At 38.6% G+C, this 12,304-nt stretch overlaps 1 protein-coding gene across 3 annotated transcripts in view; it reads right to left on the reverse strand.

Annotated features, from left to right (window-relative positions):
• cntn5 (contactin 5) overlaps window positions 1-12,304 on the reverse strand; it is a 138,378-nt gene that overhangs the window by 94,394 nt on the left and 31,680 nt on the right. For all 3 annotated transcript variants that reach the window (XM_030067794.1, XM_030067793.1, XM_030067792.1), the window contains exon 2: window positions 2,293-2,411. In XM_030067794.1, the coding sequence (XP_029923654.1) occupies window positions 2,293-2,347 (55 nt within the window). In that variant the 5' untranslated portion in view covers window positions 2,348-2,411. The remainder of the gene's footprint in view (window positions 1-2,292; window positions 2,412-12,304) is intronic.

Below are 12,304 nucleotides of genomic sequence, written 5' to 3' on the forward strand. Positions count from 1 at the left end.
CGTTTGTTTGAAATACATCCGAACTTTGCAGACAAATCCTGATATTAGGTGTTCGCTTCACGACAGTGTGATATCCAACCTCATGACAAATTCAACCTTTCTGCTCTAAAATCTGCCACAATTTATTCAGAATTTAACAGCCCCCGGAGACAGGGCTCAAAAGTTGAGAAACAGTTGGTTGCATTTAATAGTATGGTTTAACGAGGAGACAAGTGAGGACAAGACTGTCTGTTCAGCTCCCAGTAACGAAGCTTGGAGAGCGGCGCAGAGAGCACGAACTCTCCTCGGGTGGGTTGAGAGAACCATTAAAAAGGGCAGAATCCATTAAATACACTATACATGCGCTGGACTGACCAATGGAGACATTTGATCTGCGAGTTCAAGATTGTGAACTGACTGCTGATCTCATGAGTGAAGATAGCCAGGCTACCGAGAATAAGTGATGGTTCAGTGGATAAAGCATGAAAATAACACCGCCAGAGTCAGCTTCCACTCCCACTGGGTCACCAAAGCTAAATATGGAAGCGTTAATAGTACTGTAAGTTGCACTGGATAATTATATCCACTATATAGGCTACACTTTGATGTCTTTCTTAATTGTATTTGAAGTTATTTGCCGGATAATGCTTTTCACAATATGAGTAAGACCACAGCCATCCACGTTTCCAGTTCCGATCATAAACTAGTGTTGTGGCCCTATCAGTGCAAAACATCGAAACCCTTCCAGAATAGCAATGTTCAACAGGCTATGGCTCCTTCTTTTCTCCTCATACTCAACGGGGTGTTTCACTATAGCGTACATATTTTTCAGCAGCCATATTCCCATGTGCATGTGCTTTTAGCTGTACCAGCTTCATTAGCGCACCCAATTATCCATTGTCCTCATCCCCATTTCTTGCTGGTTTCTGGGGTACTAATCCACTACCATTCATTTTCACAGCCTTTTCCAAAGTGCAAGCCACTTTCCGAAGTGTAAAAAAAGACCGCATTACTACTGGCAATTCAGTGAAATACAGTCGGATCATCTGAATAAATAGTACATGTTTAGTTAGATATGTGATATATAAAGTTCCACTTTATGTTAACATAAAACTTAACATATAAGTAGGGCTGGGCAATAAAACAATGACAAAAGTTAGCGCAATACATTTTCCTCAGTGTAAATATAAAGCAATAAATAAATGTCGCTAAATTCAAAATATAATTATATCCAATGATTAACAAATTGCCAATAATGTTGCAGGAACAGTGAAAGCTCTGGTTGCATGATAATGACTAGCATTCTGCTGTCTTCAGATTTCATGCAAAAAGTAGCCTTTAAATGCGACATAATTATCTGATGCATATCGAGATAACAGATATCTCAGATATTGATCATATCAACAGATATGATCAATTTTATCGTGACAACATTTTTTTTGCCATATTGCGTGATACATTTTTAAATTTAAATTATTACTCAAATTAAATTAGTGATAAATTTAATATTCCTAAGCATTGTTTTCCATGCTCTCCAAAATTGTGAGTTTTTACCATGTAAAACATATTTAGAGATTTGAATGATATCCTTATGCATTTAACATATGCTCTCTGACATATTATGATGTAGTGTGTTGGAGAGCATTTGTAAAGTGTTTTTAAACTATTTATAAATACCTGATTGGGGATTAAAATAAACTGTTACCATGTATAGCTGCTTTACTGTCTAGAGCAACATCAGTTTGAGTAAAATTAAGCCTTAATGTAACTACACATAATGCCTGAAAGAAATAGTCCCTCTACTAATAGATACTTAAAAGCAATAGCTGATACGCTCATAAAAAACATAATTTTTGAGACAGAAAAAAAAATCCTACCCACTGTAGCTGGTTTATAGTTCAGATCTACTGTTTTCAGCAAAAGCCTGACAATGAGTAGAAGCAGATTAGAGCCTTGGGAGACAGGAAACTGTAATGTTAATAATCAGTGCTTGCTGAAAATTAACCATGTTACACCAAAATGAAATGTCACTTTAAATGCAGCCTATACCATTTTGTTCATCTGCTCTCCTTCTTCCATGAAATGTGAAATTAAAGACCACAAGCCTTCCTTCACATCCCTGAGCGCCGATCTTCTCATGCTGTGTCACATTTACAACATTCATGTCATGACTGTAGATTTCAGTGTGCACTGTACCATTTCCACTAATATCAGCACTAAAAAAGATCCGGTTTGCCATTATCGTCTCTGATGATTATCCCACAAGACTATTTCTTACTATTATCTCCGAACACTGGCTTTTGTATTTCCTACCTGAAAGGCCACTGATGACAGACAGGAGGAGAAGTGGTTTCCATGGTGACCCCATACTTGTTCAGGAGGGTCCCTTCTGCAGGAATGTTAGCAGGTCCGCTTCTTCATTAAAGCTGTACCTGAAAAACACAGAGAAAAAAGGAAAAGTGGGACAATATACCTCTGGATATCGCTTATTTCACAGATCAGGAGTCACGTCATGCCTTCTACACGTTTATCTTTCATGAGCTATTAGCATTATTATTATTATCAGTATTATTATCATCACTGTTATTTCTAGTAGTAGTAGTAGTAGTATTGTTGTTGTCTTCTATTTAAAGACTGATGGGTTGGGGAACATATTACGTCAAGAAAACAATATTATTAAAGATAGAATAATTATTTGAGTTTGTTAAAATTCCATACAACTATCATCAATTTTTGCGAATTTGTGCTTTAGATTTTTCACTCAATATGTGTAAAATGCAGAAGGTCTGGGACAGTCAAATATGGGACATCTTCACATGGACATGGGACATCGTTTTAAAGGGGCCCCAAATCTGTTCTAATTTTATGATCTCAGTCATTTTGTAAGCATTTAATTTTATTCGTTTAATTATTTTTTTGGTGGATGCCAGATATCTAATTTTCAAGGAAATCTCACCAAGTTGATACATTATACACAATCTAGGCAAATTAACACTTGGGACACTTTGTTGGGTACACCTGCACAATTTTGTACCATCTAATACAAATGTCCTGCTATAAAGTTTACTTTTATGTGCCTATAATGTTCATGTTTTTTTTGTTTTTTTTTTAGAGAGGTAATAGAATAGAGGTGTTCCTTCACTTCTATGTTTGGCATTGAGCTCATAGTTAGTGTTGCTGTTGTACTGGACTGCAGTTTATTGAGAGCTGTTTCCACTATTCTGTCCCTCCTCATGCATATGAAAAGGGAGGACAAAAAATTAGAAACACCTCTAAATATAATGTAGTCCAGTACAAGTACAGTAAAGTACTTTTATTTTTTTATTTTTTAACCAACTGCTTCACCGTAAATTCAAAGTAAGGGTTGAGGCCAACTTTCTAGGGAGTAGGGACCCTGTATCCTATAAAATATCGGAATGGCAGTGGTTTAAATTAAAACCACAAAAATCTATGTTTTACAACTTTGTCCTACATACACAAATCTGCTAGCCTAAAATAATATTTCTGGGTATTGTTGCATAGTCTGGGTTTTATGCTGGTCATAAGTTGCATGCGCAGGGTGAGGCTATATATCTCAGACTTTGTTTAAGAGAGAGCCCAGTTGCATTAATGTGTGTTCATACAAGAGGTCTCTGGAGTCTTTTGAATGTGGCTGTACTGAATGTGTTTCTACCACACTGGCATCATGTCCGACCTCTGGGATTATCACGGCCTCATGAAACCTTACACTTAGAAAGTAGATGATGATAAAACATCCTGGTGGACTTGTGCTGGTGGGCAAAGGCAGTAAAGCTAAATACAAAGACGAAAACATAACATGAAAAAGATAAAACAACCTTCACCAGACTCTAAACTGTCTTTACAGATATCCTTTTGCTGCTTGACGCTTTCTGGAGAACCACTCATCCAAACAACTTCACAGTTGACACTGCACTTCCTCAGACCCACAGAAATACACCCATCAAGCGTGAAGTTGGTCAGATGAATGGTTGCCGAGATATTCGAAGGACAAACATACCGAGGTTCCCTTCCATTTTAGTTAGATTAGATTAGATAAATGCCGGAAAAAAATATTTACTGAAGTCCCTGGATTTCCCATGTTAGCTGCTGTATAAGCAGCCTTACAGTAACAAAAACTACAAAAAAGGTAACAAAAAACTACCTCATACCAGATTTTTAGATTTTTCTGCATTATTACTCATTTCCATTTGCCCAGTCTTGCCTGTAGTTGTTGGCAAACACTAATGTTGGCCAGTGCTGACACCTGTGAAGTTGCTGCACTTACTGCCAAATTCAATTAAACATCTAATAACGGCATACTTGACAGTCCCCACTGCTTTTCCTCTTGCACTCAAGCCAGTTTTCTATGGGTTAACAGCATAAAAGGTATCTGCATGAGTTGTCCTATACGCAGGGACAACAGTGTTTCAAACCCTCACTATGGTGTTTCTCTGTTGGGCCTTCACCAAAGCGCAAAAATACCCCAACACACCAAACAATATAAAAATGAAAAGTAGCACCGCAATTTATCCCAACATCCCATGTAATAGGACCAAATCCTACTATTAGTGCTTTCATCATATGAATTGTAAAAACAAGAATAATTTTACAGATACAACCTGTACTAGAAACATTACCAAAATGGGAATCAAACCAATACCAAAATTACTCCAAAAACTACATCATACACTTAATATCACCATCATTTTAAAAGGTGAAATCCATTGCGGGACCCCTACTGGGGACGCAATTCTATTTGCAAACAGTGCTAATGGGCCACATTATAATCTCCTCAGTCTTACATTGCTGATAGTGTATGTGTGCTATCCATCGTTGACCTTGTTATTCTCCCTTAGAGCCATCTCCCTCCTAAAAAGCAGTAATTCTCTATCTATCTGATATATTCAGTCTGAATGTATGAATGCATGTATGAATCTCTCTCTGTGTGTCTCTCTGGGCCTGACTAACACTCTCCCTCGTCTTCCATTTAGCTTGTCTCTGTCATTTAGATCATTAATGCAGTGGCACAGACGGCTCCGAGGGTTGAGGGAAGCATGTCCAGACCCAGCATGAATCTTCCCACATTCATCATTCATGCCTTCTTGTCTTTGCCTCACCTCATTTGCTCCCCATCCTCCCACCATGCAACAGCATTACAGATACAGTCAATGATGTTAGTGGGTTAAAATAATTAGGGATTTAATTAGAAGGTGCTTAGTTGTGTAGTTAGATGAATACTGTAGACAGACGAAGGATGCTCTTTGTTTTGTTACACCTTTTATTTGCTTTTTTAGGTTTCACTTTTACTGTCATTTACCTTCAGCTACTGAGTACAGTTTAGTTGTGCTTTTAGGGACTGGAATTCTTTTTGCTGCACTTCTTTCTTTGTTTTTATTTTTATTTTTAAGCTAATGTGCACAAATGCAATTTGCTCCTCTCCTTTATGTGTTTTCCTGTGCTCAAGTGAATGATTAAAATAAAAACTTTAAAACGGTGTCAAAGGCTCTCAGTCGCTTTCTCTCGTCTAACACTCTCTTTCGACTGTTAGTGGATGGACAGCTAAAGCTCTCCTCCACAGCAGGCTGTGCAGCCTAGTGAAAACTCCTCTCCATTTTGGAAGAGGTTCTAACCCTCCTTCACCTCGTTGTGACCTTTCCTGCAACTCACAGATGCATACAGGAGCACAAAAATAGCATTTGCCATAACAGTTTAGCAGAAGTCGAGCAGTAGCTTACTGCATACATTAAAATATATGCCATTAAAGCAGTCGCCTCAGGAGGAGAAGCCTCCTCTGTCCTTTCCTCAGCGTTGGGCGTGCAGGTCAGTTGGTTGTCATACGATGCCCCAGGTACTTGGTGGACTGGACCACCTCCACATCGGCCCTCCAGATGGTCACTGGAGTCAGAGGCTTACTCCTCCCACAGAAATCCACCAGCAGCTCCTCGGCCTTATCAACAGCGGGCTGCAGGGTGTTTTTCTGCAAGGTGATTTCCAGACTGTTGCATTTATACCACGCATGTTTAGAGTGGCTTATTCACTCTGGAGAATTTGCTCCTTTGATTTGGACCATTTTGGGCGGGTGAGAACAATGACATTCAAACTCAGGTGCCGACAATAAATCTGCACTGAGACCTGAAAATGCATTTCTCTGTCGTGTTCCAAGTGAACTTCAGCTCGGGAGAATGTAATACAAGCCAAGTACACCAAACGAATCCAAAACACAAGGTTTTATGGGTAAAAGGAAACAGATGTTGATATCTGACAGCCAACAGATCCTCATGCTCGGAAAGCTTTGCATAACAAAATTTACCGAGGGCAAACCACAGTCCCGCCTAGTGATCATATTCTGCTATTTCCTCATGCGTTCGCAAGCGGTGTGAACACCGCAGAAGGTAAATTACAGCAGAAAGCGGAGATAACATGTTTAGTATATTTACCGGGACAAGAATTGGATTTATTTTGACCCCTGGATGTGCTGTATAAAACATGAGCATGCAAAGTGAAGACATCTCCCTGGGTGCTGCTATGACTTCAGTGATAACAGCTGACTGGAATTCATTATTTAAACACAGAGATTTTTTTTTTTTTTTTTAAATACTGACATCATTATTCTCCACAAACACTGAATATTAACACTGCTAATGTTTTGATCAAAATGTCTACCTCGCCTGTATGCCAACAAAAAACAATTGTATGTATAAGCATTTTTGTTTGCAACAGAAATAAAAAATAAATACATTTCTCTTCTAGTCCTAATTTGACAAATGAAAAGAAAATGTGAGCATTAAACATCAAGGCCATTTTTCACCTACTTTACACTTATACGTGCCTAGATGATGATTTGTAATTTCTCCTTGAGCAACTCATTTAATTTTAGCATCAGATTCACTTTCCGAAACTGAACAGTGCATCAGTCGTGTCATATCAGTCATGTTTAGGGTAAATATACAGAGAAAATAAAGTGAGTGAATGTCAGAGAGCGTATTATAAAATCATGAAGGCACTACTCATTTAATTACCTGTGACTTAACTGGCTGGCTGGAGGTGAATGGCTCTTGTCGCCTGCCAAGTATTTACCATTTTGTGAGAGTGTGGGTCCCTGGTGTATATCAAATAAAGTGGGTCTGCAGTCAAGCTACCCAAAGTTCATCCCACTTGACTGCTCCACATCAAACACAACTCTGCCAGACATGTCATTTGTGGACTCAGCCTTCGCTTTCCAGTCAACCATATGCTTCACAGGAGGGAAGACAGTGCAGTTGGATGGCTCAGATTTTTCTTTCTTTCTTTCTTCCCTCTCTCGCTTTTGTTGCAGCAGTGAAAGCAAAACCACACAAAGCCCACAGTCCTAACAGCATTACAGAGTGAAAAAGTGTGTTAATGATAGGAACAGCATCTGATGAAACATCAAATAAATGACACTGCAGTGCAAATAGTGTGCTTGATAAATAAGGCACATTTCATTACCACAGCATGGAAATGAATGCGTGTGACTCACTTCAGCTGTTAAGAGAAATGTCCATTACATGGTTTTGTACTCATTTGTAATAGCGCAGGATTTTTGTTAGCTTTACAAGATGCAAAGTTCATTTTATACTGGAACTGTCTTCAGTATAATCATCATTTATTTCTATGTAAGTCTTTTGACAGTATATTTTAAATTCAACTAATTTAAATTCTATTTATTTGTTAAGTTACACTTATTTGTACACTGCAAGTGGCTTTGCTGCTACAAACTGTTTGTCATTATCAAGGTTTTAAACACTGATGTTAGTCAGTTTTTAATCAGCATTTTACAGTTGGATTATGAGCTTTGTCATTTTTGGTCAGATTTGAATTTTGCACAAATTTGCCATTTGCCTTAGTTTTTGTCTGTATGTTTGTTTGTTTGTTTGTTTTTATCCATTTAAATTAAGCTGTCAGCTATTTAAAAATGCTGCTAAAACTCATTTTGTGAGAGTTCAGCCAAATAAAAGGCGCAGCAGCAGCACTGTAAAACCGAGTCTCATTATGAACTGTGTCTTTACTTACAGGATTTAAGTTTCTGACTATTTCTGCATCCTGTTTTTAGGCAGCTGCCTTCAGCTAAGTGCATATGAATGGCTTAACCGCGAATATACAGGTGCTGATTGGTATCAGTATTGGTAGATACCAAGACCAATGCAACTTCTGAAATTAGATTTTTATTGTCTGAAATAACCCTGCACAGTACTTGGATAAAAGCATTTAAGTGATATTTACAGTTAGCAAACTTCACTCAGACAGTCCAGATTTACACTTCCACTTTCATCTCACTCAGCAGTGTCTGTTTTGTCCAACTGATGCTGAAACATTAAAGAGGGGAAGCGGGGAGGATGGTGTAGAGTGGTGAGCTTTGAAACCACAGATTTAGACTCCTTATAAATTCATTATAACATGGACTGTAATACTGAGAACCTATTAGGGCCTCAGGATCTCTGGAATATCTGGGATCGACTAATTTCTTTTAGTTGATCATTATAGGGATGTGTAACTAAGAACATGAGACAAAATTATTCCGTGTTCATCCCGCACAATGAATCATTTACTGAAGAAAGTATCAGTGTTTATCAGTGATAACGCATCACGCTATCACATTATCCATCGGCTACAGTAACTCTCCATTGTATTTTATTTTATCAGTAGATGTAAGGTGCTTTTAGTTGCAAGGTTCCTAACAATCATAGAAAACAGAGTTTGAGTGAACGAAACAAAACACAACCGCTGTACCTACCAAATACCCTCTGCCGATCAGTGTGAATCTGAAACTGTTGTGGCACTAGGCTGAATATTTTAACACTGGGCTGAATTACGATGATATACTGTCTGCAAGGTTTGACTGAAAACACAGATAAACTAGGTATGCACCAACATATCTGATGAATATTGGAAGTGGTAAATTTTTCTGTTTGTGACTGCAACTGGCAAATCAGCCAATTAATTTAAATCCACCAACATCAGTAGCCGATAGGAACAGGAATTAAATTAAAATACTTGTTGCTAGTCTTTTGGAAAGAGTTTAAATTTTAATTACTGGATCTTTGTACGTACTACATGAGGCGATGGCAAGGACTTTTCCCTGCTTTGTTCTAACCTCTTTTGATTCAGCTTTTTAGCATTTTGTGCTGTTCTTGTGATTCTTGACTTTTCAATTAAAACCTGCAGTGCTTCCCCTACAATTGTATAGATCCAGTGATCTAAGCAAAACACAGGGAGAATGTAAAGGGAACAACACAATATCAATTAGGCTCAGTCCTCCGGAGTGTGATGCTCCTCACGTGAGTCTGTTTAATCCAGCTGATGTGCAGCAGCCGGAGCTGCCAGCCCCCTGGACAGTGCGGCACAACAGGCGGTGTGTTTTAGGGAAGAGCAAGACGACATGCCTTCACATTCCCATATGTAACAGAGGGATCATCCTTAAATCTACAGACACTGCAAAGCCTAAGGGAGTGCATTATACATTAATGTATGAGGTGAAAAATTAGTTTGATTAGAAATAAATAAATGAAGAATTGGTAAGGCCGGATAAAAAAAAAATTCTGGGTTCCGGTTCCCGACCGAGTGTCCCATTTAACCCCCGCGTCAGGTTATTTTATTGGCCTCTGTGTAAAAATAAAATTAAAAAAATAAAATAAAGGCTCTATGCGACCGAGTGTGACCTTGTTGGCATTGGTCAAAAGTTAAGCAGGGCTTTTATTTTGATGTATGTTGCACTCGCCTTATTTGTGTTCTCGCATAACTTTGGAAAATAACTTCATGGAATCACGAGCCACCGACAGCACTGGCTGGAAAGAATGGACTTCCGCACGGTGTGTGTGATTTGTCCTCGCAAACCACCAGTGAAAATAATCCGACTACAAGAGGGCATGATGGGTGTATTCGACTTCAGGTACCTAGCGCTGCGATGCGAGCCAGAGACACCTCCCTCTGCTAGTAATAACGCTGCACCGTCCGTTAAAAAGGTGGTAACTTATGCAAATACTGAATTAATTATATTTAAAAAGCAACCCATGCATCGCTTCCGAAAATAAAAAAAAAAAAATAAATAAAATAAAATCCCTACCTACCCATCCTTCCCATGAATAAATAAAATAAAATAAATCCCCCCTACCCATCCTTAAAATGCTAAATAAAATAAAAAATAAAACAAAATAAATTCCCTACCTATTCATGCCCTTAAATGACAAGGAACCAGAACCCAAGGTATTTTTTTGTTTGGCCTAACCACTGATTATGGTTTTTGAAAAATCAGAGTCAGCTCAAAATTTCAATATTTCTACATCCCTAGGAAATACTACAGAAAAAAAAATGAATAAAATAAAATAAAACTACCCAGGAACAAGCATGTTGCCAACTGGCTAATCTTGCAGCATTAGTCAGAACAAATATACACACTAAACACATATCAGTGTTGGGCCCTCGGTGCTGATGATTTTGCATTCTGACATTTTTCAAATACTACAGCATGCATAGGGGAGCCAGTGCCTCCTTCGAGGAATTAATAAAAACTTTCTGGACACATCAACCTTGTGAGATTGTTTGGGTCTCTGAAAAAAAATCCTTTTTAGAATCGAATACTTCACTTGTTGGTAATAATATCAGCACAGTGCTTAGAGGGAATATGTTAGCCTGTGGACTGTCAGCTCTCAGGTAATGAAACATGTCGCCTGTGGCACCTCTGTGTGTCCACTTTGGGATGACGCACCTGTTGTGGGCAGCAAAAACAACACGTTTATAGATGTTTTGAATATGACTTCCTTTTTAAGACTGCAGATGCATAGGCGACTACGAGAACATAGGCTTGTTCTTTTTATTTTATTTTTCTAAGAGAATATTTCATCACACTCCTGATAGTAGGTTTTGCTTTACCAGTGGTGATGAGCACAGAGAAAGGAATTCATTACATGCTTTGTTTTTGTATGAGAATGCAGGCTGAGCAGAGAGGCTTCTTCATGCTAATTAGACAAAACTTAGCATTAATATTTCATGCATGGAACTGTACAAATGATATTTTGATGAGACTTATGATTTGTGTATTAATTCTAGTGCATCTTCATGCTCTCGGTTTTGAGCAGTACGAGCCAAGACAAAATCTGGGTAACACTTTACAGTGGTCTAATTCCAACTAATTATACTGCGTATTAAACTACATTTATACCAAGTCGGAGTGAAAACTGAGTGTGTGTTCAAGCCATGCCAAGTACACAGTCCTGCTCAAGTTTGTTCACTTTTCTAAATTCCCACAGTGGCCATAAGGTTTTGAATCAACCTATGTAACTATAACAACATCTAACTTAAAGAGCTGTAAAACTTATTCAAACTTTTCCCATTACGTAGCTCACTGTAATTTCATTAGTGTAATAATATCATTCACAAGAAACAGGGGTGGGAAGGTGCAGAGGGTATTTTCAAAGTTTCCAAAGTGGGTGGGGATCTGTTTTCTGATTGATTTTAGTCTGGACAGCGAAAAAAAAAAACACACAGAATTTGATTTTTGCAAATCAGATCCAAACCATGGCCAAACCAAATGAGGTTCCAATTGGATTTCGACCGATGCGTCTCAGTCCGGACGCTCTGGACACAGAACGACAACATCAGTTCAAGGTAAAGGGACAGCATGATAACGGTTGCTGTTACCATGGATACGTTAAGTAATATCAGCTTCCTCCGGTGCTGAATTTGTCTAGTACAACGGAGATGTTCTGCACCACGTCTTGACAGCGCGATTATTTGGAGGGCAAGATGACGGATCTGACGCCTGCATTGTTACCATAGCAACCCAGGCAGATACGTTGGTCAGGTCTTTGACCGCACAAATCCGTATCTGATCACTTCCACATAACGGTGTGGACCGTCTGTCTTAAAGATCTGAATTTGAGAAACAAATCTGACTTGCCTGCGGTCTGAACAAGGCCTTTGTTGTCAGGGTATCTGCCAACAAATGAACCAATTTGCATGAAACTTTGCAGAAAGCTTGGCCACGGGGCAAGGAAGAGCTGATAAGCTTCTCACACCAATTCTAAATAAAATAAAAAATGTGTGCAGTGCAACCTCTGAACAGATTCGAACATCATAAAACTTGTGTGGAAATGTTCACGAGACAAGTAAGACCGCACTTTTCATAGCAACAGGTGCAGCAGTGGGTGTGCTTGACTTTTATTGAATATTCAACATGTGGAAGTGCATATCTTGATAAATGCATACGTTGGTGGAGGCGTGCACTGTCTCTACTGAGTCCTTCCTAGTTAGTCTATTTTTTTCTTTGCATTAAAAAAATAAGGGTAAAGTTTTTCCCCAGAGCCTGCTG

This window comes from Myripristis murdjan, chromosome 13, assembly GCF_902150065.1.
Source record: "Myripristis murdjan chromosome 13, fMyrMur1.1, whole genome shotgun sequence".
In the NCBI taxonomy this organism is placed as follows: Eukaryota; Metazoa; Chordata; class Actinopteri; order Holocentriformes; family Holocentridae; genus Myripristis; species Myripristis murdjan.